This window comes from Cygnus atratus, chromosome 2 (genome assembly GCF_013377495.2).
Source record: "Cygnus atratus isolate AKBS03 ecotype Queensland, Australia chromosome 2, CAtr_DNAZoo_HiC_assembly, whole genome shotgun sequence".
In the NCBI taxonomy this organism is placed as follows: Eukaryota; Metazoa; Chordata; class Aves; order Anseriformes; family Anatidae; genus Cygnus; species Cygnus atratus.
Window position 1 is genome coordinate 29,340,853 of NC_066363.1, and position 20,207 is coordinate 29,361,059.

The 20,207-nt window shown below is 38.0% G+C and overlaps 1 protein-coding gene across 1 annotated transcript in view; it reads right to left on the reverse strand.

Moving 5' to 3' along the window:
- VWDE (von Willebrand factor D and EGF domains) overlaps positions 1-19,653 on the reverse strand; it is a 42,284-nt gene extending 22,631 nt beyond the window's left edge. The window contains exons 1-9 of the mRNA XM_050708432.1: positions 19,444-19,653; positions 14,222-14,406; positions 10,969-11,200; positions 7,700-7,959; positions 6,009-6,098; positions 4,564-4,708; positions 3,652-3,866; positions 3,251-3,324; positions 1,017-1,290 (exon numbers count right to left, since the gene is read on the reverse strand). Of these exons, the coding sequence (XP_050564389.1) occupies positions 1,017-1,290; positions 3,251-3,324; positions 3,652-3,866; positions 4,564-4,708; positions 6,009-6,098; positions 7,700-7,959; positions 10,969-11,200; positions 14,222-14,406; positions 19,444-19,516 (1,548 nt within the window). The 5' untranslated portion in view covers positions 19,517-19,653. The remainder of the gene's footprint in view (positions 1-1,016; positions 1,291-3,250; positions 3,325-3,651; positions 3,867-4,563; positions 4,709-6,008; positions 6,099-7,699; positions 7,960-10,968; positions 11,201-14,221; positions 14,407-19,443) is intronic.
- Positions 19,654-20,207: the final 554 nt, after the last annotated feature.

A 20,207-nucleotide genomic window follows, 5' to 3' on the forward strand; every position in this document is an offset into this window, starting at 1 on the left:
GTTTACTAATCTGAAGAATTAAAAAACACAATCCAGACACATTTTTACTCACAGAAAAAAAAAAAAAAAGGAAAAAAAAAAGCTTATGAGTGTTGTGCCAAAGGAGAAGATGCTCTTTTCCACATAAAGGACAAAGAAACACTAATCATTCATGGGAATCCATGGAGAATTGTATGGCTGTTGTGAAGACACAAGATTTTATAACTTCCAAGTTTAAATACTGTTTCTATTATTAATGGTGCACAAACCTGAGCAAGTCACTTAATTTTTCTGTTTCTCAGTATCTTTACTTCTAAAAGGTAAGAAATTCCATTTCTCTATTGCCTAATGATGCTTTAATATTTAATATCTGAAGTGTTCAGATAACAACTAAATATTTAAAGTATTCTTATGCTAATAGCCAAATCTACTTTGAAATGCCATATCTGTTTTTATGGCTTGCTTTCCAGACCAACAGAATGATTAAGAGCAATTCAGTGTTTCATTTTAAAATTCTGCTTCATTTCAAACTCAGTGGAGTTCTAAAGCAATTCTATACAAAAGAAAAGCTACAGGGAATTATAAAAGCAAACATAAATGTTTTATCTGAGGGCCAAACTCTTTAGAGAAGCCACCTACACTTCCAATTCTGCAGATGTCACCTGGAATACTTCATTATGTGCCTACACAACCTTCCGATATGACACTGGTGTGAGCAAACAGCACACAGAGACCCCATTTCAGAAAATTAGAACTGCTAAATAAGTGCATATTAGATCAGAAAACTGCACCATCCACACAAGGGCCATATATTGTAACTGACAACACAGTTCCAGAAAGGTGTGCACATTGATACATCCTTGTTTTTGAGAACAACGTCCATCACTTACAAGCAAAACACTGGCTAAAGGACTATGATCATAAAATAAACATTATGCTATTGCTTAATTGCAGAAACTAAAGAACGTTTTAGTTCTGAAGCTGGTGTGAACCGGTAAAAATAATTGCTGTTACCTTCATAAGCAATATTTACTTACTGTTACTTTCCTTCCTAGGTAGGATTCAGTGATTCTGACATGGCTTCCTGTTGTGTCTCTACTTATTACGGATAAGTGTGGCTGTGACTCATGTAGCTGACCACTGCACATGTCAAATGCAATTATATCACTCCCTTCTTTGGCAACAAAGCCACAGTTACAGGATGCTGGATAGTGAAGACTTCCACAGTCCCACTGGCGAACATGAACTTCAAAATCTCGAGACGTACTCTTAGAGAGAACAAATGTTCCTGTTTTAAAATTGTCATAGAGTCTGGAATCAAAAGAAAAGTATGTGATGTCACTTTGGTTATAAAACAGTTGTATCACCATGTGTCAGCAACTTTACCTTAAAACAGATTTATAATATTTGATGGCCTTTGATACTGTAATTCATTTTCATGCATCAGGAAAAAAAAAGTTCAGCCCACAAACCAATGCACAACTTTGTTCTGAACAAACACCGTCATATCTTCTGTGAAGCTCTAAATCAAAAATTTCAAACCTGTTCTACAGCAGAAAAAGAAGGAAGTAGAGAAGGGTCACAAGTGGAGTATATGTAGACAATGTTTGCAAATGGAAATGTAACCATAAAGCTACTTTGATTCTTTGATGCTTTTTAATTGTGCTTATGCATACTTTAACAGGGAATCACAGGCGCTTCTCACCCTTTGTGTTTCTACTGCAATGCATCCAGACAACAAGAGCAAGATGCTTAACTGTGTGTATGTGGGGGGCAGGTGTTGAAGATTGTACCAGTACCCTTGAAAAAATGATTTAGAAAGTCACATACTTTTAAAAAGGTCTGCTTTATTAAGATGGAGACGGGGAATGCGTATTCCCAAAGATTTGAAAATGATTTAAGATGAAAACCATAAATAGTCACTTCCATTTTTTCCCCTTAGGGTTAGCCATCTGTTCCCTGAAGCAAGGTTAGAATAGCCAATTTAATGATTCAGTGGTGAGAAGAGAAGAAGGAAAAAAAATAAGAAAGAAAAGGTACAACAACAAAGAAAAAAACTTTTGCGGCAAGTTTAACAGCCTCTTGGCTATAAATGGCATTTGATAGTTAATTGCAGAATGGTGATTTGCTTTCTGTTTAAAGGCCCAGCAGACAAACTGCAGATGGCCACCCTGCTGGGACTGCACGAGATTACCCGTGATTCAGTAGGGACAGCTCCCTTTCTATTTGTTTCCCCAGTTTGTAAAATAAATTAGCAACACTATTTATCATTAAAAATAAAGTTCTTTCCCAGAAGCTCCGTGCTTCCAGCAAGAACATATCACAGTAAATCACCGCTTCACAAGAAAGCTTGATCACAATGCACTGAAGGTTAAAATGCCCACTGAAGGCATCCCTATCATTTCTACTGAAGAAAGAGCTGCAAATCTGCATTACTCCTCTGACTTTATTATTAGTACTAGTCACAGTGCTATCAGAGCAGCCATTACAACCTGTCTTTTCCGTTCCTTTATCAGATTCACAAGAAGAACCACGCTGTGGGACAAACACCCTTATTTGGAGGCAACACATCCTCTTCCTCTCACCCTGTCACTTGAAGAAATGTGCTTTTGTTGAGCAGAGAATACACAAGTCCCTCAGATGGAAGCTGTACTTGTTTTGATTCCTTCCATGCATTTGAAACACTTTGAAAGACAGAAGCACACCAAAACCATGCCAGCTGTGGCTAAGGAAGCTGTCTTCACTTTGAAAGAAGGTTTAGTGATGTGCAAGTGACAGCAGTGAATAAATTGCTGTCAATGCCATTAATGAACCTAGCACAATGTCATACTGACAGTAAATAGCTTCTAGCAACTTGATCCTTACAGGAATTCAGATACCTACACCAGAAATACGGAAACTATGCTGCAGACTGGAAACACTTTTGCATTAGAACAGTTTTGCCTAATTTTATCATTGTTCATACTTAATGATATTTCCGTCTTTCATATTCAGACTGTACAGCCACCATTCCTCTCATGGCATACTCCTCTGAAAAGGGAAATAGTTCGCTTGCTTCCCCTTTTTGGCACGACCTAAATCTTATATTTTGAAATACAAATATTACAAACATACTAGAAGCTTTAACTAACTGAAGCATGTTTATTGTTACTGTCCAAGAAAGAGTATAAAACACACAGCACAATTACAGAAAACTACAGTTTGCATCACCAGCATAGATTAAAATAGAACAAAAAAATCTTGAAATTAAGAGCAACAATCCAGTGATTACCTTCCATCAAATGTAATTATATGAGGGTCAGTAAATGAGTAGCAATAGGCAGTTGGTAGATCCTTCACTGTAATCTTCAAAACAAAGAAACGCATAGTTAAGTCATGTCAGGTTAAGACATAAATAGACTCAGGCACATTACTTGTCTTATGATATTAATTTACTTTCTAATAAATAGGTTATATTATACTTTTTAACCAATCTAAGTGATTATATTAATATTCATATTTATTTAAAAAAATCCAAATGAAAATGCAGCATTTGAATAAAAATAAACCAAGGGAAAATTGACCACTTAGAAATCTTGGTGTAATCAGCATGTCACAATTGAAATAGAAACCTCATTTACATCATACTTCTGGCCTGTTGGTTTTACAGAGCTTAACATGAAGATTTTCAACCTGTATGCTTTCTGGAACATAGCCATTCCACAGAAAATTCTCACTGGATATAGGTTCAACAGCAATTCTGGTAATTCTGTCTCCATCCTGCATAAAGTCTGTCACAGCAGTGAAATAAATTATAGCTTGACTACAGATTCCATTATTGCAGGGTTTCTGGAGAAGATCCACATGACAAGAAGAAAGAGCCAAGTTTAAACCTAACTGCTCTTTACCTGTTTTAATGAAAACACATCATTAGTGAGCTTTCCTCTGAACAAGTCACATTTTTTATATTACTGTTAACATAAATACTGATTTATTTGCAAATAGCAAAGATTTTTCTGTTCATAAATGAAAATAACTATGCGTTTTCCTCGGGTTTGGTCATGCATACCCCCCTCTCTACACATTCACACAAACACAAGAAAATGGTTTTAATTTTCCACAGTGATAGACAAATTAAAATAATGGAAGTCTTGCTGATGTGACAAAAATGACTGTCTGCACGGGCAAGGCTCCTTGTGAGGTTCACAGGACTTGGGCTTGACAAAGTACTACAGAAAAAGACAATAATAGTAAAAACTGAGGACTTCATGACTGTATATACAATACTTCCAAAACAACAAGTCAAAAAAAATAACTAAATTATAAACTTTGCAAGTACTGTGGTACTCTGACTATTCAAGTCAACGTGGCTCTGATAGCTATAGCCGCGAAAGCTACCTTCTACTTCAACAAGTAATGGATTATGGTCACATTCTTCTTTCAACAATAGAATATACACTCTGTGAATATTTTAGTATTTTAGGAAGTATTTTACAGTATTTTATGATGTACCTACTTCTCCCAAGAAGCAAACCAGAAGGAATATTTGGATAAACACAGCAAACATACAAAATGCAACACACTAAAAATCAGGATAACACTTACCTTCATCAACAGTACTCAACGTTAGTGATATTTTACAGTCACTTTCAAGCTGGTTAAATTCAGGGCAAGGAATAGGCATTCTACTTTCTATTGCCAACCTGTATTCCTTGCCATCTTCTGATATATCATATGTTTCTGGATGTATCTATCACAGAAGAAAGTATACTTAAAATGCAAACATCCTTTGTGAACTACAGCACCACTACTGACCAGGTAGGAGGAAAGTATGAAAAACTAGACGCAGAATGGCATGGTGCATGGCTCATTCTACTTGATTAGGGTAATCTAGACAGTCTGAAGAGCAGTGGCATACTGGGAAGAAGATGAGGACACTGTAACAAGAGTCTGGAAAGTGTGAGAATAAGGGGCAAGGATAAAGTAAAGCTAGCTAAATAGGCAAGGGATTAGCAAAGCACATTAACACCACTAAAATGCATTCCCTGGGTAACTTCTGGAAATCAGTATACAAGTAATTTGCTGTATTGTCTGAGGAAAAAAACAACATACGGGCCTCACATAAAATGGTAATGCATTCAGATTTATAGCATGTGCTACTTACTTGCACTTACATGAGATTAATCTGGCCCTGATCCTGCAGAAAGGTAAATTCTTTATGACAGGCAAATCCTCACTCAAGTCAATAGAATTACTCCCAGTATGTAATTGTGTGCAGTCTGTCCTTCTGGGATCAGGGTCCCAGCTCCTGGCCAGCAAACAGGTACATAAATCTACAGCACAAATTAAGGTTTCCTTTTGGACCTGTTCTCTGGCCACTGATCAAGTGGCATCACACAGCCTGTATCTACATAGTTAAACTTTTTCCAGTTTTCCTATCTAAACCTGAAGTCTTCTTCCCCACAGACAGCTGTGAACAGGCCTTATGTCAGCCATGTTCTGGGACAGCCTGTTGTCATATCATAGGCCAAAATCAGGCCAGAGAGGGTAAAAGTAGCTAAACATAATGGACAAAAATATGCCAGGGCTCGAGTCTGAGCTATGGCCCTCCTTAGTTTACAAATACAGAGGAAGCATCAGACTCTACTCTAGTTGATGGTGGTGAAGGCTTTCACTGGATTGTTATAGCTTGCAAAAATTCTTGATTCAGTCTTCCTGCATTTCGATTATATGGGGAATACAGAAACATCTTTGACTCGTCCAGTTCACTACAGCCAACAACGTGCTTTATTAATTAACAATTAATAAATTTTGAGTACCTTCCAGTCAGAGGACTCACTGTCTGCTGTGGCTATCATGATTTACTTGCTTTTGTTCAGCATTCTACATTGTCTTATCAGATTGGGACACACAATAATTGCAGAAATATTCAAACTATCTACCCACAGTATACCCACAGAAAAAGTCCAAGTAGTTACATATCTGCTGCATTCATACTCAGAAAGACTCCCACTACAATAAAGTAAAATACTCTTTTCTTTTCAAATTACCTTAATGCCAGCAAAAAATTCCTTGCTCTCAACTGGAGAACTTTGTATACCTGGCTTCTCCACGAAAAAAGCAGAACTGCTACAGTAGACCTGTAGAACAAAATCAACATAGTAGAATACATTTTTGGTATGAAGTGGTCATGTGAATACATAACCCAGCCATAATGCCCCAGCTTGATGAACTCATCAAGCCTGCTCTTCTGTTTGCATCAGAAGTTAACAGTTGCCAGTGGTGCTGCTTGATTGATTGAACTAGACTGAATATTCTAAGATCTGTTCCTGGCATACTCCACCCGTGACTCAGACACTTCTTGAACTAAAGGCTGCATACAAATCACCATGTTTAATAAGCACCTAAATCTCCATGTATTTAACTAATCCCTTCTGGAGCATTTCTGCACCCCACAACACCTTGTGGAAATGCATTCTATACTTTCTTAAACGTTACTTACTTCTTTTTGTCTGATTTATGTTTGTTGCCTTTTCATTTTGTTGAGTACCCACTAGATCATGGATTATGTAAAAAAATCATCCCCTCTTTCTTTCTTCTCAATACAGATTTTTCCTGGTGTTATGGACCTGGATTATCTTTTTTAAACTGAGAAAGTTTGCTGTGATTTCCCTCCACTGAACCAGTTCCATGCTTCTATACACTGTTTTTTGGTTGGTGATAGTTTGTTTTGCTGTATCCTTTTTTTTTTGAGATGCAATGACCACACATTAAATATTTGAAATCTTGAGAAAAGCAAGGATTCATCACAACAGCAGATAGTTTATAACTGTGCCTTTTCGTTTGACTGTCACTGAGCTAGCACCGTCAGGCAACTATACACAAATTCTCTGAAGGATTTTTGAGGATTAGCAATTACTATTGCCTGTAAGCCATTCAAGCAGCCTGCTTTTGGCTTGAAACCCACTGCACTATCAACATAAAACAGCTTGGGAAAACAGACTTCAATTGGGTATTAGTATATGTACACACACACACACACACACACAAAACGTTCTTATGTTTTTTATTTTGGCTAAGAAAGCTTAACCTCTATTTTGGTATATGCAGGTAGAAAGCCTATTGACTTTCCAGTACTTAAGCTTCTCAAAAGTTACCATATAAACCTAGATCTTCATTCTGCTACCACTGAAGTTAATGTAATTACTCACACTGCTTTTGAGAATTATACTATTTAATCTGATAACAGAGACAAAATCATCAAGCAGTGGCTCATTACTGATTCTGAAAAAAGAAATCTATCTGCTGAATAAATAGCACAGCTTCTCAAAACTGCTACCTCATATAGCCTCTCAATTAGATAGTAACATCCAGAATCTTCTTAATTTACAGTATCAAAAGAAATTGTAGTAAAGGTGAAGAAGATTCAACTTGAATAAACATTTATCTACCGAAGGCACAGTATACTGTACTGAAACAGTCTCAAAATGATAACGACACTGATAATTACTGATACATTCTGTGACATTTCCACATTCATATGGACACTGTTGATGTAAACAAGAACTAGAGGCAGTATATTTCTGCCAAGAAAAAAATATACAGAAAGACCCTGGGACTCCATCTCTAACAACTGTTAATATTTGCTGGGCATTTATGAAATCATAAACCTTTAGACAAAACAGCTACAGAGGAGAAATAAATTTACAAAAATAAGTGATTATAATAGTTTTTAACATACTCTGTCTCCAAGTCTGACGTTTATCCCATCTAGCTCTAAAAGTGAAAATGCATGAACTGCTGTCTCGCATTTCAGTTCTTCTTTGATACCTTCAGGAGAAAGCCTTGACCAAGTCACAATGAATCCAACCGAGCTGTTTGCAAAAGGAACGTCAAAGGTACACCTTAGGTAAATGCTGCCTTTGATCAACTCTGCTACAACCTCAGGAATGTCTGGTAGTGGTGGTGACACAGATGGAGATGATGAAGGAGCCAGCTTACCTAGTTAAACAAAAGCATGGTTTGTGCTTTTCATTCTGTGCAAAAACAGTATCGGATGAAACAACATTGACATATACTTTATCAGTTAATACACTAATAATATTTACCTTTTTTCACATGTGGAGATCTTACATAATTGCTTAGAGAATCAGAGAAAACATGTATTCTGCTTTCATTAGTTATTAAAATGAGAAAAACTGATTATATTCTATACCATACAAAGGTGCTGAAGAAGAAAAAAACCGAGCAAATTAAATGCAATGAATCATTTCACCAGACAGGAGAGAGCAACATCCAAAGGAATTTGCCTACTTATAAAGAAAAAAAATAGAATGGGCTATGTAAAAAAGGAAAGGAAAAAGCAACAGTATGATTCCTTGGGAGTTATAACATGAATCTGCCAATCAAAGTAATGAGTAAATTAAAATTATTAAAACTACTTTTTAATATTACGGTACTTACTCTGAACATTATGTTGAGGAACTACTTTTGCAATTGCAGTTCTGAAGTTACCTCCTAACTTCTGATTTTGCATCATATCAAGCAATACCACTGGTAAATGAACACCTTTTTTTATTTAAGAAAGTGTATAATTTAGAAAGTGTTGACATTATTGGGTCATGGATGCAAAGAAAATCTCAAAAAAAAAAATCAAAAGAAAATACTGCAACAGATGCCTTGAATTTTCATTCCCTCGGCATCACAGGTCTGTGGCTTTGCATTTGCAACATCTATAAATTCTTCCTAACTCAGGTATCAACATGCATACAGAATATTCCTATACCAAGGAAATACCAAAGAATATTCCTATACCTTATAAATTATTGCCCCATGTTAAAAAAACAACGACAACAACAAAACAAATATCACAAGACACTAACTGATGTATAAGTTCCCAGAACAGAATAAATCTTGTAATCTGCTTCATACACAATTACGGTAGTAGTCAGTACAAAACCCGAAGACAGAGACCACAAGTTGTGTGGCTGCATCTAGGAGCAAGGGTACAGAACATTTTAGCACTTTTACATCTTTTAATACAGATGTACCTAGCAAATACCTAGAGATGTCGCTAATAATAAATAAATAAATAAGGAATTAAACTATTCTCTAAAATACATCTTTTGTCTCCCAAGGTCGACATCTGAATGCTTATTTATTAGCGGTAACCTAGGACAGCCAAATTGAGTGCAGACCTGCTTTATAAAAAAAAAACATCTATCTTTCCTACATGGGCCTAAGAAAACATATTCATGCACTGCTATTGTTTGCTTTGAATGTCATTAAAAACAAACACAACAACAACAACAAAATAAACCACAGTGGAATCTTGATTAAACATGAAAATAACAGCATTTTAACAGGAGTAGGAAGAGGTTATTTGCTCAAAGTTGAAAGGGCAGCAGCAAAACTGAAACACTCATTCATTAGAAAGAATGAAAAGCGGATTTTGATGTTCCATGCTTCAGCAATACAACATTTGTATTCCTTAGCATGTACAGGAGTAACTGCTTGAAAAGTTGCATCAAGCATTTGCAGCTATCAAGCATTAAAGGGAAAATGCAGTACATATGGTAACCTAGATACAAAAAGCAGCACAAAAATACAAAACACTTAGCATGAAAAAACATCACCTTAAAAAAGGGCTTTTAAACTCAAAATGTGTTTTGGGCTTGGAGTATTCACCAGAGTCAACCCAGAGTTATGTTTCTTCTCCACTTTGAAGCAGTAGAAATTTGCTAGCCTGCTGCCTACAGTTTTTATATCCTCTTTCCTCTTCATGAAACCATCATCCAAAGGAAATGCAAAGTCATATTGTGCGGGCGTTCTTTGTTGTTTCAGTCACTTGCATTCTGACATTCAGTCCCATTTCTGGCATTTTTTTCTGTCAATAAACTCTTAGAGAATGACTTAACAATTGGTCCTAAAGGGATAATGATGGGCCAATAAAGCACAGTAAAAACTACCAGTAGTGTCGCTGCTAAGTTTTTGCAAGCAGTCAGTAATAGAGAATATGACGTAGAGCAATACATTATTTCATGCATAAAAATATTGCAAGTATTTTCATCAACAGTGTTTTACAGCACTAATAAAATTCTCCGACCACACTGGCTTGTCACTATTTATCAATATCCATACCTGTAAGAGTTTAACAGTACTTTCCTTAAGTTATCTAAAGCATCCAGAAGGAATAATGAAATACTTAAGTTTCAGGCTGCGAACAACACAGTTCTGCAGCTCAAGGGTCCAGAACATCACAAGGCATTGCAGAAGGACTCACTTCAGTTCATTCTCACCATACTGAGAAGTGTGTATCAGTAGAGTATTTCTGTGTTTAACTTTCTCCTGGCAACAATGAATGTACTCTCCAAAAATAAGATAAAAGAGTTAGAGCAAGAAGGATACGCCTAATGAAAACAAACAATAATTGACATAAATATATTTTCATCAAGTTCTTAAACAACATTTACTCTTATACATGACTCTGTAGACATTCAGTGACGGTGATTCATACGGTATCAGTGCCAACATAGGTACTCTGAATTTTGACTTCTGGATGTGTCTCATAACCCCACCTGACTAAATGGAAAAAATAAATTCCTAAGTTTTGGGGCTTTGAACAACACTTGATTGCCAAATGAAAATTAAAAAGGGGTCTGTGATTGCACCTTGCTATAACAAATCATTTTCTATCACATCAAAACTAAGAGTGCAGAAAACTTTTGTATATATAACTATTGCCAGGCATGCTCAGCAAAATAGCTTATAAAATATCACGTTTTCACAGAAACATCAGTTACTGTTCTTATGTTATTATTTTCAGCTATTTTGAATAACTATAAAATAACCAAACACCAGAGAACACCTAATGAAGATATATTCTTTTTAAGAAGGTTAACATGAAAGAAATGCTGAAGAAGTGAAGAACGCTGCTGTTCAGAACATGAGAAAACTTGAAAAACACACTAATAAACATATGCTCTTGAGTTAAAGCATGTACTTTCCCACCTTCTGCACAATACCCCATGCATCCTTGGGTGGGCTGCAACAGGTAAACAAAGAAGTCTCCGCAGTTCCTCACGCTGACAGGGATTCGGAAAAGACAGCAGTCTCTTGAAGTGCTGAAGAAAAACTGCCATGTCGCACAGGCTGTTAACTGCTTGATCTCACCCGGCTGAGGCATGGATTCTGACTCCCTCAGAGATAACCAGACAGGGGCTTGAGTACCACAGTGATTCATCTGAAGCACCAGAAAAAAAATGCCAGAAGATGGTTAATGCTATGTCAAATTGTTGCTGTGGTTTAAGGAGATACGTATGTATTCCATTTCCTGCATGAGCTTTTAGCAAAGTTCAGATAATGTAACTGAGGGTTTGCTTTTTTCCCCTTCAAAGTTGAATACAAGTACACACAAAAGAGACTTAAGTCCTTGTTTGGGTCTCATGAATTTGGCTTTCTAAAGACAGGATAAAATTTAGTCCCTGAACCAGGAGCCACCACACATGAGCTTTCTGCCCCAAAAAGCTACCAGTTGTGTTATGGCATAACGAGTTAACCTACAGCAACCACCTGTGTGAAGGCTCTGGCAGCACAAAGGGTAGAACATACCTGCACCAACTATCAAAAAAGGGTATTAAAGCATTTTACTGCCATTTGCTGTGGACTCAATGCCCAGCTAACCTCCTGGATTTCATCTAATCATCAGATGAAGCAAGGTTACTTGCTTGCACCCTAGCTACAGGACACTGGCTAAGCTCAGTCTGTCTTTCAACTCCCCACCTCTATAAGCAGACGTGCTTGTAGGACCCCTGCACCAACCATGGTGATTTTGTAGAAACCATAAATCCTTTGGTGTTTATGAAGCAGTGGACATTACAAGGTCTGTGGTTGCGCTGCCAACTCAACAGATGATTTAAGACAGCTGTAGCTTCCTCTCACCCAAACAAAAGTCTTGCTCAGTGCTTTATGCCAAGGTGTGAGGAGAGCTGTGCTGTGCAATAGTCCCTATCCTCCTGCCACCACTTTGGCTATATGAGGTCTTCAGGTCAGGGAAGCTGCCATGCAGGTCACAACAGTAATACCCCTCATAATAACCAAAACCTAAATCTCATTCAGCAGATGCTGGAGTGTAACAATGGAATACAGAAAATTAATCCTGATGAAAGGAGATGAGGGAATCTGGTTCATGGGTTACCAGAATGTGTTCAAGATCACAGCCTGTCTTGCGATGCAGAAAGCAAGCACAGGAGAAATACAGAAGGACAACGATATGTATTTTTCCTCACAAAACCTTAAAGATTTTTCTCAACTAACTAGTAAACTGAAATAAACCCAAAACTTTCCAAGAAAGTTCCTGAAGTATGCAAAAGCCAGGATTTGAAAAATATTTACATGATAACTATAATCTGAAATTTTAAGATTCTGAGAACCTCTTTTCCTTCATAAATTGCCTCAAATATTCTTTGACCTGATAGTGAAACGAGGTCTCAGAACATCTTGTTTTAATACCTCTTCGTCTAAAGTCTAAAGACTATTGCAGGCTCATTGTACACAAAACTCATCTCAAAAGTACATTTTTCTTTGTCTAGAGTGTCTGAGCCATCAGACTGAGTGTCATCAATCCATCAGACAGACAGAATCTATGAGAAGTAGACACAAATGGGATGGATTGTTTAACACAGTCTGAATCTTTGACAAGTATTAAGTATAGCTGTAATAAAACTTCTCCTAAAGGGAAGGAAAGGAGGAAACTTCCAAAACAAGATATTCATTTTGGTTCAGTTTTAATGTTTTGACTTCAATGTTTCAAAATAATTGTCTTGGTTTTGTCAACACATGCAAAGAGGCAGATGTCAGTGCATAAATTTCATTTGCTGACTAAGATTCAAATCAATCTCTTGCAAACAGTAATTACCTGGGCTCTTCCCTATTTGGATGGTAGCCTGTTTTTACCATACATTTACTAAGCACTGAGAGCTTGGGTCAGATTTTTAATACTCTTCTAGATTATCAGAGTAGGTATCTTGATGGTTTAATCCAAGGCCAGGTTGGATGAGGCTTTGGGCAACCTGATCTAGTACGAGGTGCCCCTGCCCATGGCAGGGGGCTTGGAACTGGGTGATCTTTAAGGTTGCTTCCAACCCAAACCATTCTGTGATTCTATGAACCTCTGTTCTGAAAAACGCTTTATTTTTTTTCCTGGTTTATCATATTGGTTCTTTTGTAGATGTGTCCATTTTGAGGAAATAAAACTATTCAGTTAATTTGTTTCTATTAAATCTAACCGATAAAAAGTCCTTCCTTCAGGAAACAGACGTTGCTCAAGATTTTTGCAGGATAACAGCATGGATAACAACAGCCTCTGCACACAGCCCTTTAAGTCCTCGAGTCAGCTGCATATTAAAGGTATTTCAGTGGCTTTATAACGCTCTAAAGATTAAAAAAAAAAAAAAAAAGGTGCTACAAACTCAATTTAATTTTTGTAGTATTTTTAACTGTTTTGCATTCCTTCTAAAAGGGTTTTGGTTTGTTTTTAGAGACTGAACCCAGGCAATTTCAATTCGGTATAAAAATCACAGGATCACAGGTAAAATGATGCTTAATGACATTTTTTTAAAATAAGGAAATATTTTCAAATAGGAAGCTACAAAGATATATCTCCTTCAAATGTAACTATTACAAAGATGTTGAGATAGCTTCAAAATCAAGCATCGCAAGTCTAAAGTGTTAAATATTCTACGTCGTTCTTGAGTCTTAGTGGACTTGCAGATGATAAAGGAACTAATCTGCAGTTAGCTCTGTTAGTTCAATTCATTTTAGGAGTAATCTCTCCGACATGATCACTTTTAAAAGATCCACAATTACTGGAATTATGTGGCTGCAAGTCTTCATACTGCTTACACATAGCTTTAGGAAAAGACTGACCATCACACAGCTGCAGCTTTACAACATGATATCCCTGCTACGCTAGCATTGAGAAAAATCACCTGTTGCAGTGACTATCAATGACATTTTTTGAATGCTCTAAAAGTGATCTAATTTATCATCATCTGCCATAGTCCATTCAGTGTAAAATTTTTCAACACATAAGACTTTATTGTTCAGTTAACATACTTTAATATGCCACACACTTAGAAAAAAAGGTGCTTTACATTCTTTCACATCAGTCTCCATAACTGTGTCATTTTTTATACCTATCTTACTGAAAAATTCATATGAAAAACACGTATATTTTTCATAAACAAATGAGGTGTAACAATACCTCCACACACTTGGTTGGCATCTCAGCAGGCTTATCAAAAATCATAAAGCGATACCAGCCTGGTGTTAGGGAATGGTCACATATCAAATCCTGAATAGCTGACTGCTGGATGTGGGATGAATCAAAATCGACACTTCGGTAAGGGCTCTGCAGGATCTGATGTCCACCGGGATGGCATTCAAGAACTGTGGGGAAAGAGCATTGAGACGAAATGTCAAACAAATACATTTAAAAAAGCTTTCAAGTATTTTTAACTGGAAGATGGTGCGGAATGGTATGAGACCACTTTTACTGAAAAACATATTGAAATCTTAGTAAAAACAACAACAACAAATAGCTATGTTAGCACTCTAAAATTTAATAGAATTCATCACATGGTAATATTCCTTTGTTTAAATGGACAATAAATGCAAATTAATAAGTATGTTAAGTATTTACTCCAGATGTTGAAAAGGTGGAAAGCTTTTATAATTTTAACAGGGTTTAGGCTTCCTCTCTGGATTTTGACTTGTCACTGATGTTTACAAAACCTAATAACCTGAAGAAAAATGGGGTGTCTGATACGTGAGAGGATCAAACTCTTACTTCTTGAGGAAAAAGGATTATCCAAAGGTTCATCTTTTGCATATAGGCTACCACTTTACAGGGGCCCTGTGTATGAAATGAAGAATTCCCTCAAATGGATGCAATAGTTGCACATAGTTTGCATGTATAAATGCAGATTATACTGTAAGTACCTATCTGTTTCCATACTTTATTACACATTTTAAATCAATTTGCATAGCTGGCATGCTCAACTGAAATGAATACAAACATATTTTGGGACATTTAAGCGACCTTATGGCCTCAAAATAATCTCTAAATTACTGCTAGGTAAAATTAGGATTCAGAATCTGAAAAAGTCTTAGCAACAGTTTTAAAAATGCAAACTCACTCAGAAATAAAACAAAACACCAGAATTTCTGAGACCACTCTTTGGAATCAGAGATGACTCATGTCAAAGGCAGTGAGAGTAAAAGTTCTGGCTTGTGCTGTTTTTATCTGCAATATAATGAATGGCCATTCTTGCTCAGCAAAGTGCTTGGGAAGTTAAAGTAGGCAAAAATAAAGAAAGAGGATGTCAAAATAGGATATATATCTTGCTTTTAAAAATGGATACCAACTGATGCTGACTGTGAATGGAATTTCAGTCTATACTGGATGACAAAGTTAATCTCAATTCTTGCCTCTAACATGAATTAAAAAATACAGCTGTAAGCAAAGCTCCATAATATTATATTTTGAGTATTATTAGTTTGATCTCTCAGTTCTCACGTACAGATTGTTTGTTTTTTATATTTGCCCCATATTTTGCTTGGTCTAATTGTGTCACAGATTGCAAAAACATTTTTGGTTCAAACTGTGCAATAATGCAGTATCTAGCATAGTCTTTCAAATCATTGTTCAGATAACCACAATTATAAGACAGTTCCCAAATCAGTGAATTCCCACCCTTTAAATGGAGAAGATGCGCTAGTGAAACAGACCTCTTCTCTTTCAAGCATGGTATGAGAATCCTATAGTCTTTCAAAGACTAAAGATTTAATCTGATATAGCTTTAGGCTACCCAAGCAGGTAACAATAGCTTTATCTTCTATCCTCTAAGGGCAGATGGAAGTCAATGTGATTGACTGTGCCACCACTGTGCTTCTGAGTTGCCTGTCGTAGCCTGTAGGCTATTCATGTCCATACAAGTTGACCTTATCGAGAACTTATCCCTCGATGGAATTTGAAGAAAAGCCCTTGAAGAATCAAAGGTCAGTCATGTGTGTTATTGAAATGTTTCCCAAGCAAGCGTCAGCACAAGTAGTTTATGAGCCATGGTGAAAGTTTCTTCCCGTCTTCTATTTTTTATTGGAATTCTACCTTTCTTACAGCACCCTCATTAGTTTTGTTTCCTGTAATTGCAACACTCCTGAAACAATTAATATCCGTTACGTTTTCCATTAATAAATCAAGCTAGACACGAGACAAGTCTTTATTTTTTTCCTCTACAGTTTAATTAGATCATCGTTTGATAGATCTCTAAAACAGCTGACTGTACTCACTTGTAATAGGGTTATAAATCCTACTAAAGATCAAGTTATATGTTTCTTATTATTATACACATCACTTTAAAATGTCACCCAGCTCTTCATATATTCTCTCTTCCTTTCTCAAAGTATGCTAGTATTTCCAGAGCTATTCCTTAGAAATCTCATGTTGTCTAACACTGCTTGATTTCTTTTCCTTTCCTATCTCCTCACCCACTCTGCAAAACAACTGAAAATAATGTCCATCGTCAGTAACACAGATTAAACTATTCTCATCTGCGTGTAACTGCTGTGCTGCCTACCTCCAGCAACAGCAGAAACAAGTACAACTGTTGTACTGATGGACACACACACAATGTTGGGTTCACTGTGAGAAAGTTACCGCTGCAGACCAGACCTGCTCAAATCACAGACGTTTTAGTGGAGATGGCTAAATTTTCCACTGAAATCTTTTTTTCCTTATTCAGGACTTGTAAGAAGTAATCTTGATATAAACAGTTCTTTCAACTTCATTCTCAGAATGACTAACACCAATTCTGCAGTAATGCTCCGGAAAAGCTATGCCTATATCTAACCCCCAGCAACTTTCAGCCCAATGAGTCAAGTCTGACAAAATAGTAAGGAACTGAAAACAGCGTCTGATACTCAAAGTGTTAAGGAAACTTACTTACAGGGTAAGCTTATCTACCAGCTCTGTCTAGTATAGGAGGTACATTAAAGTATGGCAAGACTTATGCGCCTACTGTTGACTTACAGCATATACAGTCACAAAATATCCTGACATATTCTGACACAAAATGAAAAACTCGTGTTAGTTTGCTTTAACAAAATGTATTGTTTAAGAATGATCATTCTTAAATAAAATCTTACTACATACATGGGAATATTCCCTTTATTTCTTTTAGGACCTTTAAACATATTAGTGATTTATATATTTAGTAACTTTAATTTTTAATTTTTGCTTTAGAACAGTGAAGCCAAACTTCGAATTAATTACAAAATACACAAATAAATACTTAAGAATCGAGATTGAAATTCAGCCTCCTTTGTAGATTGTGCACTATTGGTTTAACTTAACCTAGGGGCAACACAAACTAACTACGAGGAGATGCTTACTTCTAGGAAGTCAAACTCTCCCATTGTGTTTGGAGGTCTAGATACGACATGCTGTCTGCTGAAAAAGCAGTCTATCTTCAGAAAAATGTGTAACTGTTTTCCTAGAATTTGAGTTTATTTATCATTTTCGGTCCTTTTTTTCCACAAACACCCTGTATACTGTCTCATAGCTCTCTGTTGCTTGTTAACAGAGGTCTCTGCCTGCCAGGAAGAATTTGATTCCCTATTTACTGTTTGCTGACTATAGTCAGGATTAATACAGCGAGCTTTCCCTGGATCCCTCCCAGACCTACTGGTCCTGCCAGATACTGAGAAATGTGACCCTAATCCAGAAAATAATTTAACTTTTGCAAGAACTTAAACACAAGGATACCATTGTGCTGGAGATGAGCAATAGGAAGTGCTCTGCTTGATCAAGGCTATTGCTCTCAATTAAAAGACTGAGGCCTCATTATTAAATCCAGTCCTGAGCTTACATGATGAAAACTTCCTTAAGTAGTACAAATAGCTCAGCTCAGGATTAATAAATCATTTTGGTTAATACATCTCTGCTCTGTTTGCTCCCATGCTTCATGGTATCTATTTGTTATGTCAGGTTATTCTGAGACCTGTTTTCCTGGTTGCTTTCTATATTGGGCAGATTTTTCCAGTTCTCTATCTGAACAGATTAAAATGCAAAAACTAAAAATAAAATAAAATATTTGGATTAGGCCTTTTTGGGAGACACAGAGATGAAATTTCCAAAGTGACAATGGCAATTGTTTCTGGAGGATTGTCTTCTGAGAGGCATGGCTACTTAAGCTCATCCAGACAAAAAAAATTAAACTATTTTAGGCAGATCATTAGGCTGAGTGTCAGGGAACTGCACTCTTGCACTTGCTGCCAACACACTGGGGTTTGTACAGTGACTGTGTCAGGTAACATGTATCCTGAACACCACCAAGTTAATAAAAAGTCAAAGAGGTTCTTGAAAAACACAGGAGCCCATTTTCCACAAAGAGATGTTAAACAGCTTCCCAATGACCACCTCCAAGGCGCTCAAATGTAAAAAATAGTTTTAGAAAGGAAAGGTATTTGAATTTCCCCTTCACATCTGCAGGGAAGGGCTGATACATGGTTTCCACCTGCTCTTGGGCAAGGTCCAGGCTAAGGAGCTGTCAGGGAGTGCTGGGCACAGGCCAGAGAGGGGAATGGTCCCCAGGGAGCAGTGGTCCAGGCACTGACTGGCAGCACAGCTCCTCAGGTGCGGATAGCCCAGCAGTTTATATCACCTGTTCTCCGTGGGCCAGGATCTGGCCAGTGACTGTAAGTGAACAAACATGAACATCAGTACATGCCAATCTCATCTTGTGTCCTTTTTCTTGCTTCAACTGACTGCAAAGGACGCTGCATATCCGCATCCCACGCACTAATTGGAGCTAGGACTGCTTCCACAGAGGGGAGCTCAGACGGATTTGTGGACTTAAACTCCAGCAAAACACCAGAATAGAAAGAAGGTGACTTTTTGAAAGAAGTTATCCTGAAATGATTATTTAGAGAAACACTTTTTTTAAGCAAAATATAAAAATAAATGTAACTATTCACCTGAAAGATACCCTTTGCTTGGATGAGAAGCATAAAACCCTACAATTATAAATGTTGTAGCAGTTACAATGTTGCAAGGCAGAGAAACAAGAAGATGAATGCTATACAATAAACAACGAAGCACGTACAACCAGCATGCACACATTAATACATCCTTACAGAAAGCACTACTTTAAGGGGTGTTAAAACACTTTCCACCACTCACGTCCACTTCTGAGGGGATACTTTGAAAAGTTAGTAAAATAAAAATACACGTAAGTATATGCTTATAGACTGTTTTCTAGTAGTTTCCCGTACAGCATGCTGGCCTGAAGTGGACTTTTCTCCCAGAAATATTAAGCAACACAGACACGGACCGGGGCATTTCCCTGCCGGGGGCGCTGCCACGCCGCCCCCCGGCGCCTCCCCGCTGCCCTGATGGCGGCCGTGCCCTCCCCCGGCCCCGCTCACCTGGGCGGCGGGCGGTGGAGGCGGCCAAGCAGCCCAGCACGGCCGCGCACAGCCAGAGGCCGCCCCTCGCCATGGCCCAGCCCCGCTCCCCTCCGCAGCCGCCGTGGTTGTGGCGGCTCTCGGCGCCCACCCCCTTAATGCCTTAATGCCGCCCCTCCCGAGGGGGCCGCGGCGGGGCCGGCCCTCAGACCGCCCCTGGCCCCGGTACCGCCGTGAGGGCGGTGAGGGTGAGGGCCGGGCCGCCCCTCGGGGCCTGCTGGAGGTGCTCGGCGGGGTGCTATCTCTGTTTCTTCCCTAAGGTGTGGTAAAGTGCTGGGAAAGAGCCCGTTTCAGGTTGCTCGATGTGAATGCTGCCGTCCTTTCCTTAAATCACCAGAGGTGTTTGGTAATTGTGCTTTAATAACCACAAACTCCTGTGCTGGACACCATTAATGCAGGGCGTGTTACAGCAAGTAGCTGGTGGTTTCAAGCACTTGGTGCTTCAAGGCTTGGTGGGAGATGTGCCTCTTTGGAAATGTCTGGCAGAGGACAGAGAAGTGGCCCAGTGTTTAAGATTTTGTAAACTTATTTGTTATTTTTCTTTCTAGGCCCCCAGCCCATGCAGACACTGAAGTATTTCACATACACACGGGTATACAGCGGGCCACAGAAATGCGTCACGCTCTCTTTAGGATGCATAGACCTACCTGGAACACATAGCTGCTGCTGTCACAGGTGAGTCTCCAAGCCCTGCACACCAAAACGCTGCATCCTGCCACCTGCTA